The sequence below is a fragment of the Callorhinus ursinus genome, unplaced genomic scaffold (assembly GCF_003265705.2).
Source record: "Callorhinus ursinus isolate GAN/ISIS: 27379988/994484 unplaced genomic scaffold, GSC_fseal_2.0 scaffold4, whole genome shotgun sequence".
Classification (NCBI taxonomy): Eukaryota; Metazoa; Chordata; class Mammalia; order Carnivora; family Otariidae; genus Callorhinus; species Callorhinus ursinus.
The window spans coordinates 88319638-88338647 of NW_027397066.1; the positions used below are offsets into that span (position 1 = coordinate 88319638).

A 19010-nucleotide genomic window follows, 5' to 3' on the forward strand; every position below is an offset into this window, starting at 1 on the left:
AGAGAGAAAGAAGAAAGAGAGAAAGAAAGAAAGAAAGAAAGAAAGAAAGAAAGAAAGAAAGAAAGAAAGAAAGAAAGAAAGAAAAAAGAAAGAGAGAAAGAAAGAAAAACTGAGGATAATAAATAGAACAATTTAAGTCCAGCTTAGGTGACCTATTTCTTTATATATTCACTCAGAAATTTGCTTTTATGTAAGTGTAATAAGTTTTCTTGAAGTCAACATTCCATATGGCAAAACTCAAATAACTGGTTTATAAAAGAATTTAGGCACAGAAACTATTTTCTTACATAAATGTGCAAGTTTTCCTTTCCAAACTATCAAAGGTGTACTTATTTTGAGCGCCTGGGTGGCTCAGTCAGTTAGGCGTCTGCCTTTGGCTCAGGTCATGATCCCAGGGTCCTGAGATCAAGTCCCGCATCAGGCTCCTACCTCTGCGGGGAGCATGCTTCTCCCTCTCCTCCCCAGTTGTGCTCTCTCTCACTATCTCTGTCTCTGTCTCTCAAATAAATAAATAAAATCTAAAAATTTTTTTTAAAAAAACGTACTTATTTTAATAGTACAAAAATTCTTTACGAGGTCAAATCCATGACCTATTTTTGTTGGGTAAAAAATCCATACCTTCATTCATCTCATGAATTCCATGTTAAAATACCCCTTTCTCTTCTTTGTACACTATCACCTCTCTCTAATATTAATCTATTTTCCTGAAATTCCCAAATCATAATGGCCTGTCTCCTGATTTCTCAACAGTAGGAATCATTTTACACTCTTCAAGTGACTGGGAAAATCTAGAGAGGCAAATGAAAAAGGAGGTTCATCCTTCCCATCATTAGATTCTGGGTCCTTATGGCTTTCTATCTTAATTGTGCAACTAGTACTCTGAATGCTTCTACCAATTTCCATCACTCTGTACGGGCACTGAACAGTATTCAGTCCTCATAAGCGTCACATTGATGATGTGCAATGCAAAAATTACAAATTCTACTTCGATGTTTCCTTCCCCAGCTTGTAGAAGGGAATTACAATTTACAATTACTCTCATCACACAATCTTAAGAGTTGAAAGGGAGTTTAGACTGTGGAATCCAAATCCTTCATTCTGCAAATCAAGAAACTGAGATGTGACATTCAAATTACAAGTTGTCCCAAAGGTTCCCTTTATGTGCAAGAAATCTCAACTGTCTGAGTCTTTGAAATAACACAGCTCAAATGTAAGAGATGTATTTGTTCAGAACCATCAGCACCCAAGCTAATTTTTTTCTTATGAATTATGTTTCCCTGGCTGAGCCCAGCTTTGCAGATTAGGAGGATCAAGGGAAAAGAGAGTAAATCCACCATGGCCCAGCCCCCCATCTCACTCCTGCCTCTCAAGCCCAGGGGCCCCAAAATTTGCTTTTGATAAAAGACAGAAGTGTTTGATTTTGTTCTGCCTCTCCACCCTCTCACCTATCATTATTTTAAGGAACCAAAGGTGGGAAGGCATTGGAAAACATTTCATGAAGTTCTTTACTAGGGTGAGAGAAGATCAAAATAGTTACCAATTACTGAGTTCCTAATATGCTAGTCACTGTACAAAGTGTTTTATAAATATTATCTCATTTAATGGTTTCAGCAAATTGATCAGTTACTATTCCTATTTCACAAATAAGAAAACTGAGACTTGGCAAGTTTCAGTAACACGTCTAAGGTGCAAAATGAACAACTGAGAGAGCGAGTATTATTCCTGGGTATCTCCAACCCCCAAATTCATGCATACCTATTCTTACTGAGCCCCTTACACTGTGTCAAGCCCTACAGCAAGACAGGACGTCAGGAGGACAAATCCTGGTTAGCACTACACTTAGGGAAGGAACAGTATAGATTACCTAACTGCAGGAAAACCAGACTAACAAATGATATTGGAACATGATGCTGCTTCACTAAGAAACAAGAAGAGATGATGAGCAGAAAATCTATAGAAAAATCGGAGGAAAAAAGGGCATTTTCCCCTGTGAAAAGCATCCTAAAAAAATCTGTAAAATCAAATGCCTCTGAATTAAATTAGTAATTTCGGTTATCAAGAAACTAGATACAAGCTAAAAATATATAAAATATCAGGCTACACAGACCCCCTAAAATTACTTTCAAAATACATCAACAGACTCTAAATGCTTTTGTGGTACAGACCCACAACTGCTTATTGAAAAACCTGAAATCCAATTTTTTCCAGCTTTCTTCAGATATAATCGACATACAACCTTGTGTGAGTTTAAGGTATACAACAGAATCTATGTACATTCTGTGAACTTACCACAATTAGGTAACACATGCATCTGAAATTTAAAAGCCTCTATGTACCTAGTTTTTAAAACTAATTTAGTAGCAAAACCTGATCAAGACTGACACAAAGTTAGTTGTGGGCTCACTGATCCCATTTGGTGTGAAAAATCATTCACTGTGCCACAGAAATATTAATGTGCTTTATCTCCCAGGAGAATAAGGTAATACGTGACCCAAAGATCCTGGATAAGGGCCTGTGGCGCACGACTCCAGAAACACGAATAAGATAAATGAGAAGACAAAATTATCAAAGGCCCCGAAGACCAAAGCTGACAATTAAAACTGGGGAGTCTATGGGCGCCTGGGTGGCTCAGTCGGCTGCCTTCAGCTCCTGGGGTCCTGGGATCGAGTCCCACGTCCGGCTCCCTGCTCGGCGGAGAGCCTGCTTCTCCCTCTCCCTCTGCCTGCCACTCTGCCTGCTTGTGCTGTCTATCTGTTGAATAAATAAATAAAATCTTTAAAAAACAACAACAACAACAACGGGGGAGTCTATGGCGCTTACATTTAGGCTTAAATCTCCAGAAGAAATGTCTCTTTAGGTTGCTGGAACTCTTAGAAGTGCTTACAGGGAAGAACAGATTTATATCCTAACAGACATCCTAGTTAAGCTGCAGATACTGGTATAAAGCACAGACTAATTAAACAAATACACTATCATCCAGGGGCAGTATATTCCTACTGTCCCAGTGTAGGGCATCTGCTCATCTGCACAGAAACAATTTCTATTAAGGAGTCATTTACTAATGCATGAGTAACTTTCATGGCAAAGAGAAATCCCTATGTCCAACTCTATGTTTCCTCCAAAGTTCAACGGGTTATCCTTATTCAAATGTCTTAACCCAAGGATATAGCTAGTAGTGGCACACAGTCCCATTCCAAAATACATCGTACTTTCAGCACGTTCACACAGTATTTATCCTTTACAAAAATGGACTTAGCATTTTGCAAGATGGGACAACCACAATCTCCTATAGTCAATGAATACCTCACAAAAACAAAAATGTACACATAGAACACCTTTCTAGCATTAGAAAAGTAACTCTCCCTCCACATGCTGCCCCCCACCCACCCACTTTCTTTTTTTTTTTTTAAAGATTTTATTTATTTATTTGACAGAGAAAGACACAGTGAGAGAGGGAACACAAGCAGGGGGAGTGGGAGAGGGAGAAGCAGACTTCCCGCCGAGCAGGGAGCCCGATGCGGGGCTTGATCCCAGGACCCTGGGATCATGACCCAAGCCGAAGGCAGACGCTTAACGACTGAGCCACCCAGGCGCCCCCACCCACCCAATTTCTAAAATGGAATTTAGGAATCAAAGCTATTAAATTTTTACAGACTGGAAAATCAGGGGCATCCTGTTGATAACTAGACAGGCTTCACAGCTGCTCATTGCTCTGAAAAGCATTTGTGCTAGGGAAACAAATCTGGTACCAATGCCTTCTAAATGACCTACAGAAAATGATTAAAGGAGAGTCATTGTTTTTATTTTATTATTATTAGTTGGCAAATAAGCATTACTGGCAGGCTTTTTCCTGATGTCACTGGAAAAGCTACAAAAATGAATGTTTTTTTAATTACAAAAAAATTCTTCACTTAAGGCTGTGAATAGCCAAATAAGTCAAACACTCAAGGGGGGCACTTGAGAAAAAGAAATGGACAGTTTTCACAAACCACTCAATCTAACCGTTTAGATTAGATCCTGCCAGGTCATAAATCAATAAAACATTTAAGGGTTTAAAATACAGAGAGGTTTACTAGAACTTCTAGTTTGCTCTTTAAAAGTTCAGAAGTTAAAAACTGCCTTTTGCTCAGGTACCAGATCCAGTGCTTCCTGACAAGAACCACACCTCTTAGCTCCTAACTCCAAATAGAGATCTATAGGCAGATGCAACTTTAAGGTGCTTTCAGACCCTTCTAGAAAACCTGAGAGCTCTGTGCAGACACCTGACTTCTTTGCCCTCCCACCACTACCCACCACAGGCCCCTTAGAGACTTCCAGGTGGCAAAGAGATGTGGAGAAAAGAACAGCAGGCCATGGAGTCAGACTGGCCCGAGTTTCGGTCCCAGCTCTGCAGTCATGCTAGTGACTCTAGGGTCTCTCTGCTTGACCTAACTCTAGTGAGACTCCTCCAAGCCCTCAAAGCCCGACGACCTTCAGTGTCCATCCATGTAGGGCCTGTGTTACCCAGTTTTAGCAAAACTCTTGCTAGCAGAAACTCCCTATCCTCGACACGTGTTCAAATCCTTCTTCCCCACCATCCCCTAAGTGATATTTGATCAGCTGGCTTGCTTTCAGCAAGAATCCTGCAAGGTCTGCTTAACCACAATCATCTCTTGCCTGTAATTTCTGATGCTTTCCTCTTGGTGATTTTCAATCCACTGAACACCCCCCTACCACCACCACCCACTCTGCCCCTTGCCTATCAATCCCCACTTGTCTACATCCTATTCAGAATTGAGCCCAGTTCTACACTGAAGTCTCTTTTCCCCCACTGCAATAGTTCCTGAATAAAATCTGCTTTTACTACTTTAACTATTCCCAGTTCTGATGTTCTCTGATGGCCCACTGTTGCCACTTGGCCTCTCTGAGCTTCAGCAACCTCATCTGCAAAATGGGAATAAAGCTGTCTCACCGAGTTGTTGTGGGGATGAGGTTATACAATGTAGGAAAAGAATCTATTCAGTGTGTGACACATACCCACGTACTTAAAATGTGGTTATTTTCATTGTCTTTTTATTATTTATTTTCATTTTCTTTATGTATTATCTCAAACACGGAAGGACATTCCAAATCAAAGGATGCATCCTCTGACATGAAGTCTGCTCTGGAGGAGGTCACCCCAGGCTCTCTGCCAAAGCTGAAATTCTAGGCCTTCACACAGATAGACAAGAGCCCTGAGGTGTAGGCAGCTCCCTCGATGTGGGGACAGAACCCCAGGGGTGTTGAGAACTTGCAGCAAAGGGGTTTGTTATTGTTTTTTAGTAAAAGCAGTTGATATTCATCACCTTGTGCTGTCACCAACTAGGCAATGAGTTAAATGATTTACATCATCCTATTCACCCCTCATAACAACAACAACAACACTGGCAGATATTACTAATACCATGAGGCAGGTATCATAAGAATACAAAGAGCAAGAATACAGAGGAACAAAGAATATCACAACTCCCAATTCCAGGCTGTGATAAAACACAAGTTTGAAAGCCACTGTACAGAGGTTCCTCCTCTAATGAATGCCAGCCAGGGCCATCCTACCTCACTGCTTTGGAACTCCTATAGGATATTTTAAGAATTTATTTCCAGTCTGTTTTCAAAACATATGTGGCCACTTATTTTAAAATCTCTTTTAATAATGTACCACAAGACACAAAAGACATTCTGTGGAAGTTATAGTACATGGACCTGGAACCAGATTATCTGTAGACTACCTGTGATCTGGACTAAGTTTTTTTTTGTTTTTTCTTTTTTTTTTTTAAGATTTTACTTATTTGACAGAGAGAGAGGGAACACAAGCAGGGGAAGCAGCAGGCAAAGAGAGAAGCAAACTCCCCACTGAGCAGGGAGCCCAATGCGGGACTTGATCCCAGGACCCTGAGATCATGACCTGAACTGAAGGCAGACACTTAACTGACTGAGCCACCCAGGAGCCCCTCGAACAAGTTTTTTAACAGCTCCACCTCTGCTTCCTCATCTGTAAGCTGAGAATAATAATCATACCTACCATCTTAGTGTTATTGTAAGGATTAAGTTAGCTAATACAAGTAAAACCCTTGACATATTGCCAGTCAGATACAGTAAAAGCTCATTGAAAATGAGCTGTTTTTATATTCTATTTCTCAATCACTATATATAAATACAACTCATTTACTGATTCTCCATTTCCTCTGCAGTGAAGACAGTTCAATGAAAACATTGTTGAGGTTGGTTAAGAAATAGTAAATTCTTAGAAAATGTGTGGCTGAAGAGTCAGGCTAAAGGAATAAACTAACTAAAATGAAAAAGATCATCAAGGGGCGCCTCGGTGGCACTGCTGGTTAGGCGTCCGACTCTCCGTTTCGTCTCAGGTCGTGATCTCGGGGAGGTGAGATCCAGCCCCGGGTTGGGCTCCGCTCTCGGCCGAGAGTTGGCTTGCGATTCTCCCTCCCTCACTCAAATAAATAAATAAATCCTTAAAAAAAAAAAGATAATCAAGTATGAGGAAATACTTATTTTCTCATCTGGGAGAGTAAAATGGCACAACCACATTGGAAAATTCACTGTGAGCATTTTCTAAGCTGAACAAACGCATACCCCACGACCCAGCAATGCGACCCATCAGTATACAACGACATAAACGTCCACTAGAAGACATGCACTAAAATCTGCATCCCAGCGCTATTCTTACTAGCAAAACACTGGAAACTGCCCACACGCCCACCCACAGTATTGGGTGGAGTCACATGACTTGTACTGAGCACGACCGACCTACCACCAACGATACACAACGAGGGCTGAGTTCCAGAAACACAATGTAAAGTGAAAGAAGCCAGACACAAAAAAGTACATGCTGCAGGATTTCTGTTACACAAAGGCTGGACCGGACACTGAGGCAACCCTCAGGTGTCTCCCCCCGGCCCGCCGGAGGAAAAGAGGACTATTCCCCCAGCGTCTGGGAGAGGGGCCAGCACAGACTCAGCAGCTGTCAGCCCTCTTCAGAAACGGCCTCCATGCAGAGAGCAGCCGGGCCCGAGGGCACGCCCCTTCCCTGGGCGGCCAATCACAGCTCCACACCAGGGTATAAATGCCTAGTTCTTGTGCAGCATGGAACGTCTCTGCGGGCCTTTCCGGAACTCCACACAGGGGCAACTGAGGCTTCCACCAAGACTGAACCACAGCTTCACTTCTCCCTCTGCCCAATCCCACTCCCTTCCTCTCTTTCCTCTTCACAGGCGTTGATCCCAAGGGCTCTCGCCAATAAATTTCCTGAACGCTAATCTCACTCTCAGAGTATCCAAGCTTTGGCACAAGCAAACTGGACCCATGAGGTGAGAAGTGAGGATACCGGGGACCACTGGGGGAGAACAGGGAGGGAACAGAAAGACAGGAAGGGCAGCTTCTAGGACGCAGATAAGAGTCTTTTTTTTTAAAAGTCTGGATGCTGGTTGTATGACTGTTCAAACGGAAGAAATCCATTTCACTTGACGTCTATGAAATGTGTACTGTTTCCCATGTATACTATACTTAAATATGAAGTTAAAAGAAAGAGAGACAAACTAGAAAATGCCCTGGAACAGACCTTTCAAGAATATTTAGTCCAACCTCCTTGTGCACCGGTTAAATAACCATTTATGGTGCACTCAAAAATAACCCAGAGAAGTCTAAAGAAGCCTAGCCTGAGATTACAAACCATCTGGGGGCAAACCAGAACCATGTTGCCACTCCTCGATGGCAGGGCTGGACCGTCTTCACCAGACCATGCCCTGGTGGGAAGCAAAAGGCAGCAACTCTGAGGCCACGGAAGGGCCTGCTGCTGCCAGCCCACTGACCAGTCACCTATGCTTGCAAAAAACACAGCTCTCAGGTAAGCCAACATGCAGGCAGCACCCCAAAGGTACCTTTGTGTACCTTCACCTTTGAATCTTTCTTAAGAAACACACCTGCTTCTGAAATCAGAAGACGTAAGAATCTTTCCAATGTAGACAAAACAGCATGCTTTAATTCTTTGTGGTGTTCTCTCAGGAAAGAATAATCTGTTTTAGCACAGCTTGGCTACTTTTATTATTTATCCTCTCATCTTCGCCTTTCTAAAAACAATTTTTAGTTTAGTTAAAATGTCATCTCTCGGGCGCCTGGGTGGCTCAGTTGGTTAGGCGACTGCCTTCGGCTCAGGTCATGATCCTGGAGTCCCGGGATCGAGGCCCGCATCGGGCTCCCTGCTCAGCAGGGAGTCTGCTTCTCCCTCTGACCCTCTTCCCTCTCATGCTCTCTGTCTCTCATTCTCTCTCTCTCAAATAAATAAATAAAATCTTTAAAAAAAAAAAATGTCATCTCTCTTCCCCTTTTAGATAGGGAATAAGAAACGAAACACAAAGAGGACAAAATCTGTCCTGAATTGGGAAGGTAAATCCCTTTACTTTCCTAGGTGGCCTATTCCTGACCCTGAACTTGCCTGGATCACTCCCATTTTAAAAACCGTTTATCCTATAACTCTGGAGAATTTGAGACCAAATGATTCCTTTAAAATGATGACGATGATGATGAAGACAGCACCAAAGGAACAGCTGGAGAATTACCAGAATAAAATTTGTCACTTTATCTCCAAGACAATGTAGTTCCTCTTTGAAGAAGTCGTGATGGTCTCTAGGAAGCTTAAAGGTTGATCCCCTGCCTAATTCTCCTGAACCTTCGATACCAACAAAGAGGGAAGAAGAGTATGAGCTTGACCTACTGAAGTTCCAATGCATTATTTAGACTGGATCTAAGAGAAGAGTCAAATACATTTTCATCTTTCAGGGTCTTTTATTATTATCTTTTCTTTGTTTTTCTTGGATAAAGAGACAGTAAGAGCACACAAACCCACAACTAAGCTCCAGCGAAAATTTTTAGGCGTGAGCCTAAAGAATAGCCAAACACGCTTGGATTTCCTAAACTTTTTGGGAGGAAGACATCACAGAATATATATAAACTATTTAGACCCTTTTTAAGAGGGTCTGCCTCCCAAATAAATCTAAATAAATCCATCTCCCTTCAAGGGCTGAAAAAGAATGTAATAATAATGTGCATTCCATTCTTTATCTTGAAATTCAACAAGAAGCTGGTTAGGAATTCCCCACACAGTTTTTGAGGTCATTTTTGAATGCCTATTCTGCCTTGAAGCAAAAACCTGATTAAGTCCTTGTCTATATGTATGGTCATAAAAAGATCCCACAACATTCTTTTTGACCACTAAATAGAACTCCAGAACCCCCTCTGCACACAGTATCAAGAAGTAATTTTACTTCCTGACTCTATTATGCACCAGTCCTTCACAAAACAAAAGATGAAGAATGTCTTCTGAATGTTTTTTAAAGGGTACCATGCTTACCTTCCCACTGAAATACCTTTGGCCCTTCCAAAATTCAGAAGCAGCAAAAATCAGACCCAATTTGTCTCTGGGGAAGAATGACAGTACTTTGTTAAAGAGCTGAGATGGATATTATCAGAGCTCTGCCTGTAAACGGGGCCAACAGTTTTCAGAGGCGCCTCTGTCACACCTTCCCAAGCTTACCCAGCTCTCTGTCTGCGGGAACGTTCCCTCCTTCACAAAGCTGGGACCAAGAGCCACGATAACAGCAAGAGAAGCCTCTCCCTGTCTTCCTGTTCCCAAGAAGACTGCTTTAGGGGGGGTCACCTCTAAAGAACGTTTCCGAGGCGCGCCTGGGTGGCTCAGTCGTTAAGCGTCTGCCTTCGGCTCAGGTCATGATCCCAGGGTCCTGGGATCGAGCCCCGCATCGGGCTCCCTGCTCCGCAGGAAGCCTGCTTCTACCTCTCTCACTCCCCCTGCTGGTGTTCCCTCTCTTGCTGTGTCTCTCTCTGTCAAATAAATAAATAAAATCTTTTAAAAAATAAAGAAAGAACATTCCCGATAGGAGCATGAGAGTACTCCAGGCCTGTTCAATGTCTGGAACAGACCAACAAGTCAGAGGAGAATCAACACTAGTCGTGTTAGTAAATGTGGTTTCTGCTGAACTGAAAATCTTAAAAGCAGTCTACCTCAGTTGGCCCAGCATACATCATGGGAGATGGGAAGATGGCCACCACCGTTGTTTCAGGATTCAGGACTCCTTCCTCCAGCACTGCGGCATGCTGCTTCATACGCCACATCAAAGGAACGTCATCATCCTTTGTCCAGCCCCCAAGAGGGTGGAGGAGAAGGACAGGGCGCCGATAGCCCCTCTCTAGAAGTTGCTTATGGGTATCTTGCATTAACAGAGCGTGTCCATTGTGCACTGGATTGCGTAATTGAAAGGCAAAGACAGCGTCTGAAAAGAGAATTTCCAGAGTCAAGAATATAACGGCTTACCTTCCAAAGGACAAGCAATTCCTCCTCAAGTCTGATGGGATTAAGCAAACGTATGAGCCCACTATCAGAGACTGGTAAAAAACATGTCCTACTTTGACCATTTACTCCAAGGCCAACTTGACCTATGCTTCTGCCATGTTTTTACTTTACAAATCTTACATGCCTGAGGATGTGTTAACAGAACGGTCATGGATTTGCAACAACTATTTTCTGCATTCATGGCATGCAAGAATAACCACCAGACTTTCTGGTCCCAACTTCCTGGTTTAAGTGCTTACAAGGGATGTAAGTGCTTGGCCTGTGCCTTAATTACACACCAGGTCAATCCCTCCATAGGACCTAAGACACTGCTTTATTAAAGGGAGACAGAAAGATAGAGAAATTTATCGTTTAAAAAATTTACCTACTATCCAAATATGCTCGTTTATACTGATTACTTTGTTTGACTGGAACCCGACGTTGTTTTGTGATGCCAGGTCTGGATTTTGGATTACAGTTTAGCAATAACACTATCCCTTACAAGAGCCACTGCTATTACCCAAACAGTGAAAACTGCTAGATGAATTAAAACTGGTTAACTCTGTATCTTCTGCTTACAACCCTGGCTCCACCCTGCATGGGGATTGCTATTAGGAGACATTCTCAAAAGCATGGTTCTTTGGAGTCACAGAGAAATTTCACAGAACACAGTGGTAACCCAGCTAGAAGAGCTCTGTATTTTATTGCCCCGTCAACATGTGGTATAGCATCAAGCCATGCTGATCCAAGCCTGACTCAGAGAGAGTATCTTCCCCTCTCCTAACAATTTTAAGCCAAATAGTATAAACGTCTTCCCCAATCTGTTGTCAGTTCTGACCCTCTTCTATCATGATGACAAAAGGCTACAGGAGGAAATCTGTGGCACCCTACTCGACCAGGGGTTTGGGGGTTTATTGCGGGGGAACCACATCCTGTGATATTCCAAGATTTACAGCATTACTGTTATGTTTTGAAGTTCTCACGTTACCTTTTATACATGAACAAGGCTGGTTTTTACCCAAGAAATAGCTGATATAAGGTACAAAGAACAAGAAAGTCCTGATACAAATATATGAGCATTTAAAATTATTCCGCTTTAAGGAGATGGGAAGAGGGGTACAAACCTGAAAATTTTTCTACCCTGAATTCACTTCAAATTTTGTTTTATACATGGATATAAAAAGATCCCCAAACAGGGGGTGCCTGGGTAGCTCAGTTGGTTGGGCATCCCACTCTTAATCTCAGCTCAGGTCTTGATCTCAGGGCCATGAGTTCAAGCCCCATGTTGGGCTCCATGCTGGGCATGGAGTCTACTTTAATAAAAAAAATATCCCCAAACATCCCTTTTGATCTTTAAATAAAACTCCAGAGCTCCCCCACCCCTGGGAGCAAGAAACAATTTTACTTCCTGACTCTACTGCATATACTCCAGTCCTTCACAAAAGTACAAATGAGGAGGGTATAATTCCCATTTAGGAGATCACTGCCTGACCTTATCCACTCTGATTCTGGCCTAAGTCTTGTCACTCACTTAGCTCTCTCCTCTCTTCCCTTCACTTTATGCCACCCATTTTTTTATAAACAGCCTGCTCACAGGCGCCTGGGTGGTCAGTCAGTTAAGCGTCTGCCCTCAGCTCGGGTCATGATCCTGAGGTCCTGGGATGGAGTCCCGCATCGGGCTCCCAGCTCATCCGGGAGCCTGCTTCTCTCTCTGCCCCTCCCCGCCCACTCATTTTCTCTCTCCCTCTCTCTCTCATTCCGTCTCACAAAAATAAAATAAATACTTTAAACAGCCTGCTCACAATAGACACACTTACTGAGCATCAATGTATCCTCCTCGTAGGCCAATGTGAGTCACTGCACTGATAGGGCGTGGAGGACAGACTCCAGACTCACACCAGGGGGAGAGGACTCTGGCCCAGCACAAGCCTGCAAGCCCCAGGGCCCCAAGAGACAGCCTGTTTGAGAGACCACTTACACACAGTGAGGTAGAGCAAATACGTAAATATAGCGAGGATAATGGGAGCCAGGATTCTCAACTGCAGGAGATGGAAGGCATAAATACAGAAAGGAGAAAGGTTAGAACAGACTATGTGGTGCCAGATTAAGACTGAAAGTATCAGCATGAGCTCACGGTTTTCAGTTATATTGAGGAGACAGGAATAAATATAAATGTGTGTTGGTACCTAAGTGCCTGTATGCCTATACATAATGCACATTTCTTAGCTCTATCCACTGAAAGGTCCTATAAGCAACCACTACCCAATGACGATGAGAAATACAAAAGCACAAATCTCACATTCTAAATACCGCACGTGAAATGGCTGATTCTAGGGTTAGGGCAAGGAACTTACAACATGAACTGGGACATCTTGTGTGTCATAAAGAAAGAAGTGCTCGAAAAATGATGGGGACATGTCAAAAGTTTATAGCAACCAGTCTGACCCAATGACTAACCCCAATGGCCAACCCAGGACAAGTTAAACATCAATGTAAATAATAATAGTAATGAATTGTAACCTACTGAGTAATATAGGAATCTGTGAGTCCATAAAGAATAAAATAAATCAATACACCATGGAGAGAAGGGGAAACGCTACCTTTTGGTAGAAGGTCAACTAATAAACATAGGAAGAATGACAATTAGAAAAATCACCATTTGGCCATATTTGTAATGTGCTAAAAAAAACTAGTGGGTAAAAGTTTGGTAACAACAAGATATTTATAGTTTCAAAATCTCTCCCCCAAAATACTTTTTAGTTATTAAGTACAAAAAAGCTTGTTAACTTTATAGCAGAAAATTCTGGCAAACACAATCTTAAACAAGAGCAAAGGTAAATTTTTTTTTAAAGATTTTATTTATTTATTTGACAGGGAGAGAGAGAGTGGGATCACAAGTAGGCAAACAGGCAGGCAGAGGGAGAGGGAGAAGCAGGCTCCCGGCTGAGCACGGAGCCCGATGAGGGGCTCAATCCCAGGACGCTGAGATCATGGCCTGGGCTCAATCCCAGGACGCTGGGATCATGGCCTGAGCCAAAGGCAGACGCTTGACCAACTGAGCCACTCAGGTGCCCCAAAAGTAAACTGTTTTAAAGAAGTTAACCTTAAAACAAAAGTTCAGGATGAATCGAAATTGTGAGCCACCAAATATGATGCACTGAGAACTCACAACTGCTTTCACAGTATCTCTGACAAAATGTGTAATCTGAATCTAATCGTGACGAAACAGCATATAAATCCAAACTGACAGACATTCAACAAAGTAAATGTACTTTGTACATTTGTACAAAAAATATGTACTCTTAAAAAATGTCAAGGTCGTAAAAGACACAATAAAGACTAAATGACCCTTCCAAATTGAAGCAGACTATAAAGAGACATGACTGAGTCCTGCATCAGAAAGGAAAGGTGGCAAAGAAAAAACCTGATTGCTGTTGGTTTTGCTATACTGGACCTTATTAGGACAATGGCCTGATTTGAATGGAGTATAGGGGTTAGACAGTGCTACACCAATGTTATTTTCTGGATGTGGATAAGCACGCTATGGTTAGGTAAGAGACTGTTATTTTTAGGAAATGCATGTGGACATACTAAGGGGTAATGAGGCATTCTATCATGTCTACAACTTTCAAGGAGAGTGAGAACCAGAAAGCAAATAAAGTATAATGTTAGCAACTATGGATTCTGGATGAATATATAGGAGTTCTTGGTCCTATTCTGTATCCTAATTTTTCTGTAAATTTAAAATTGTTTCAAAATAAAAAGTTAAAAAACAAAGTGAAAAATTTTGACAAGAGACATGTGAAGCAAATACAATGCAGGGTCCTTATTTAGATCCTGATTCAAACTATTAAAAAAAGTGACTACTATGAAATTATTAGAAATTTGAACACCGAATGGATATTTGATTGTATTAAGACTATTAACTATTATTATTATTATTTAGCTGCAAAAATAGTATCATGGCTGTCCTTTTTAAAGTCCTTACCTTTAAGAGGTAAGTACTCAAACAGATGAAATAAAGGGGATATGAGTTCTGCTTCAGAATCACATGCAGGGGTGAGGTAGGGAGGGGGGTAAAAATGCAACAAGATTAGGTAAGAGTTGATAACTACTGAAGCTGGGCTAGAGGCACACAGGGATTCATTATACTATGATCTCTACTCACAAGTAGCTAAGTTTGAAATTTTCCATAACAAGTTCTAAAAGAGAAGATATATGCAGGGTACCAAAAGAAGCATTACTTTAGAACAGGGTTATTTATGGGTTCATATCATAAGTACACCAGTTTCTAGCCATGGACTGTGTCCTTTAAGGACTGAATTTCACTTCCTACATTTTTGAAATGGGGATGATACTAAGGTTATTGTTATGAAGACAAAATAATATAAAGTACCCAGCATGGTGAGATGCATACTGCGGTCCCTTGTAAATCTAAGTTCCTTAATTCATTCTTAAAAAAAAGAAAAGAGAGAAGAGAAGAGAAGAGCAAAGCAAAGCAAAGAGGGGCGCCTGGGTGGCTCATTTGTTAAGCATCTGCCTTCGGCTCAGGTCATGGTCCCAGGGTCCTGGGATCAAGCCCCGAAACGAGCTCCCTGCTCAGCAGGAAGCCCGCTTCTCCCTCTCCCACTCCCTCTGCTTGTGTTCTCGCTGTCTCTCTCTCTCTCTGTCAAATAAATAAATAAAATCTTAAAAAAAAAGAAAAGAGAAAAAAACATATCTAAATATTCCTGGCAAGAAACTGAACCCACTGTTCTACTAGTGGCTCAAGGTCCACTGTGGTACAAACTAACACTCTCAGCTAATGTCTCCAAAGTGAGGACGTATTAGCTCTGTGCTCATTAGCTTTTGTCCTCTTTAATCAGGAACAGGCCTCTGTCTTTGTCTGGGTGTTACATCTCAGGTAGATGAGGACTACATGCCTAGACTTCAATCAGGTCAAATCTGATTTTGTAAAATCACCATTTGGCAGGATTATTCATATGACAGGATGTGCAAAAGGAAACATATAAAATAAATGGTCTCAGATACACATATTTCACAGATCCTAATAATTTATCTATGTAGGCTTTCTTTCCAAAAAGAATTAATCTAGCTTCACACTGGACATTTAAGAGAGAAAGTGAAGATGGATGACTTAGTAAAAGTTCACATTAGCAGCATATAAAGGATTTTACTGCCAAAATTTCTTCCAGGTAGAATTACTTCCTTACTATCAGTTCTACTCAGAAATCCAATGACCATTTGATCTGTCTGCCCATTTTTTTCTTGCCAATATTACCAGGTCTTTCCTAAACTTCTATTCAATCCCTTTTAACTATTTATCAATGAATTGCACAAATGGTTTTAACTGTCTGTTAGGTCCAGACTGTATTTTCATCCCTACCATCTGGTTTCTCCACTAGAGAACCTACGTGGATGAACGATGTAATAAGAGTACCTGATCCACTGGAAGCTTACATTCCCAGGGTGCTGTCCCAACTAACACAACCCAATATGCATCACTATTAAATTTTCCTCCATCAATCTTCCATCAAGGATGGAAAAAAAAAATTATGGGTCACAATGGACCTGGGGCCACTGATACTTATAGCCTCACATCCTCATTCTCTTTTTCTAAAGGATGGTGATTTCCGCATTGTCACACGACTCTCGGTGTCAAATATTTGCCTTTCCACTTATAATTCCTTAGGCCTAGTTTAAGACTGTTCTACCTAAGTTCATGGTTTCAACTGTGCTTGAATATGGGAGATGATCTACAAGATGACTAGAATTTAATACTGACATTTATGATTTCCATCTCCTTCTAGGCCCTCTGTCCCCATGTTCCTGGAAAAGACCAGGAATTCTATTATCTTGACTTCTGGAGAGTACACTGCAAAGCTGCTGACACCATGTATAAAGCAAACCTTTTCCATAAAGAACCAGAGTGAATATTTTAGGCTTTGCAGGCCTTGGGGGTTTCCGCTACAACTATACCAACCCTGTGGTAGGGTTACAAAAACAGCCACAGACGATGGATAACCAGTGAGTCTGACCCTTTCCCAATAAAACTTTATTTATAAAAACTGGCAGCAGGCCAGATTTGGCTTGGAGGCTGTTGTTTACTGACCTCTGCAAGACAAATGAAATGTGGCTGATAGAAGTCAAAAGCGCACTGCAACCAAGCGGATTGGTGTGAGCAAAAGCGTGAAGAAAGGAAAGCAGAGACACATCTGGGGAACAGAGAATCATCCATTTTGTCAAAGATGGATCCAAAACCTGGCACAAGATTCTTACGGAGAATTTTGAATGCCAACTTAAGGAAGGATACCGTGTACCAAACAGGGGCTATAAGCGAATCAGTCATGTTTTACAGAAAATCAGTCTCCACAGGACCGTGCAGGATGGACGTGGGAGAGAGCAGAGCAAGTGGAGAGACAGCAAAATTGGAAGACTGTGGCTGAGGAACATGTTCCCACGTTTCCACATAAAATAAAACTTCCAGCAACTCTACCATCCATTCCACACACTCATTTATTCCTCCCCCAGGATATGGACAGGCTCATCGGACGGACCACAACCTACACGCTGGTGAATGGGGGTCACGCTGCGGCAACAGTGAAGACAGGCATACCCCCTCCCTGAGACCTCTCCCCATCCCACGCCCCCCACACCTGAGGTCACCAAGCACGGCTGTATGTTACTGGCTCCAATATGCTTCCTCCGACCAAAACTCTCCTCTAAGCCCCACACGGTCTCCCCAGCTGCCTCCTAGCACACCACGGCCACCTGTGCCTCCACCCCTGCTGGCCTCCCTGCGGGCCTCGAGGCCCCCTGCACCGCGCTCGCAGAGCACAGCGCCATTATCCAGCTCAAGGCCTCAGACTCCATTCCCTCCCTCAACCTCCACGAGCAGTGAATCACCCTGTCCCTGCATCTCAGCCACACGTGCTCTACTATCCCTGTATCCCTGTGTCAAACTTCATCGCCTCTTCGCCAGACTCAGCTACAAACCGGTCCCCTCTTCCATCCAGACTCCATGCAGCCCCCAGAGCAGGCAAGGGCAGGGAAGAAACCAGTTTGGGACAGGATGGCAATTCCGTGTTAGATATGCCATCCTAAGGTAACAACGGTGAAACCGGTCCTGGGCCCAGGAGCTTACAATCTAGTCAGAGAGGAGAAGCAAGCATTCACTAATCAGGGAATAAATGTGTGATAAAAGCAACATATGTCCTTCAACTCAAACAGCACAGGACTGCATCTTTGTTTTCAGAAGATAAGTCTGGTGACAGTGTGAAGGATCAAGTGATGGATTCATTCAACCAATTCCTTCCTGCTGTTACTTCATGAGTATAAGACTCCTGCCAAATCCAAGAGACCCCTTCCTCCTCCCCACTGCCTCTGACAACACACCCAACCCCACATCTTCATAGCCTCAGGGCCTGCTAACCATGACACCAACCTTTTCTTTATCCTTTTAAGTAAAAACTATGAAACACTGAAGACATTTGGGAGGGGATGGGGATCACCCATAAATGCACCATCCTCATATAGCTGTTTCTGGTTGTTTTGCTCAATCACCTAGTTTTCTCCTCACACATATGTTTTTACACACTTGTAATCATATATGTATGACATTTTATACTCTGCTTGGCCATTTTGGGTCAATCACCTGTTTCTGACATCCTGTGGTCCCTCTTGGAGCAATAGGTTCATTTGCTAGGTCCTATGAAGTTCCTCATGGACTCATTCTGGAAACTTACCCGTTCACCTGGATTCAATTACTCTGCACACACAGATGGCTTCTGTTAGCTGCACCTCTAATCCGGACCATCCAATTCATCAGTTGGAGCAACTTATGACTGAAAGCATTTCAATATCTCTTGCTCATTACTGTCCCCATTCCCTCAATCCTTCCACCTTCATCATTACTCAAGCCAAATGCAGGTCTAACCCCCAAAACCTGTCCCTTCTATATTTCATGTCTAAGGAAAGGGACAGCCCAGGGAGAGCAGGTTCTATCCCTTTCCCTCCAGTCCGGCAGCCAACACACTATGGAAACCAGTATGGTCTGATCTCTTTCCTTCCAGAAGATGGGAGGGGAAGAAGAACAGAAGATGGTTCTCCTGAGCATGTGCTGATTTGGGACAGGGGAAGGAAATGGCAACCACGAGTTGTTCCTGGTGGTGGGAAGAGGGTGAGCATGGAGGCCCCTGGATTCATGCAGGACACAGTTGCCTAAGCTAGCTCCTCCGCCAGCAAACACGGTGCCATGAATCCGGCTCTGACCCTGCTCTGCAGCTTCGCATGGCGTGCCCACAGACTACCTCAGTTCTCACGGGAGGGCCGGCCCCAGGTCTCTCAGAACTGGGCCCCACTGCCCCGCCCACAGTCAAGGCCTGGTAGCATCCCAGCCACTAACCCAGAATTACACCTCCCCACTTCCCGCAACTTCTTCTCTGTAAAACTGCCCTACATACGGCAGTGATTAGTAAGTCTCCTCTTCCAGTCCCACCCAAGCTATACTATCTGATCTGCCACTCCATCTCCCCCAAAGCTCTAGTAACAGGCATTTCTGATTTTCCCTAAGCCAATGTAGTATTTGTGGGGTTTTTTTTAAGATTTTATTTATTTATTTGAGAGAGAGAGA

General features: G+C 42.8%; 1 protein-coding gene across 5 annotated transcripts in view; it reads right to left on the minus strand.

Annotated features, from left to right (window-relative positions):
- PAPSS1 (3'-phosphoadenosine 5'-phosphosulfate synthase 1) overlaps positions 1-19010 on the minus strand; it is a 104577-nt gene that overhangs the window by 21757 nt on the left and 63810 nt on the right. For all 5 annotated transcript variants that reach the window (XR_003208745.2, XM_025873677.2, XM_025873675.2 and 2 more), the window contains one exon: positions 10051-10319. Coding sequence is in view for 4 of the 5 variants with exons in the window: in XM_025873677.2 (XP_025729462.1) it covers positions 10051-10319 (269 nt within the window). In the remaining variant the exon portion in view is untranslated. The remainder of the gene's footprint in view (positions 1-10050; positions 10320-19010) is intronic.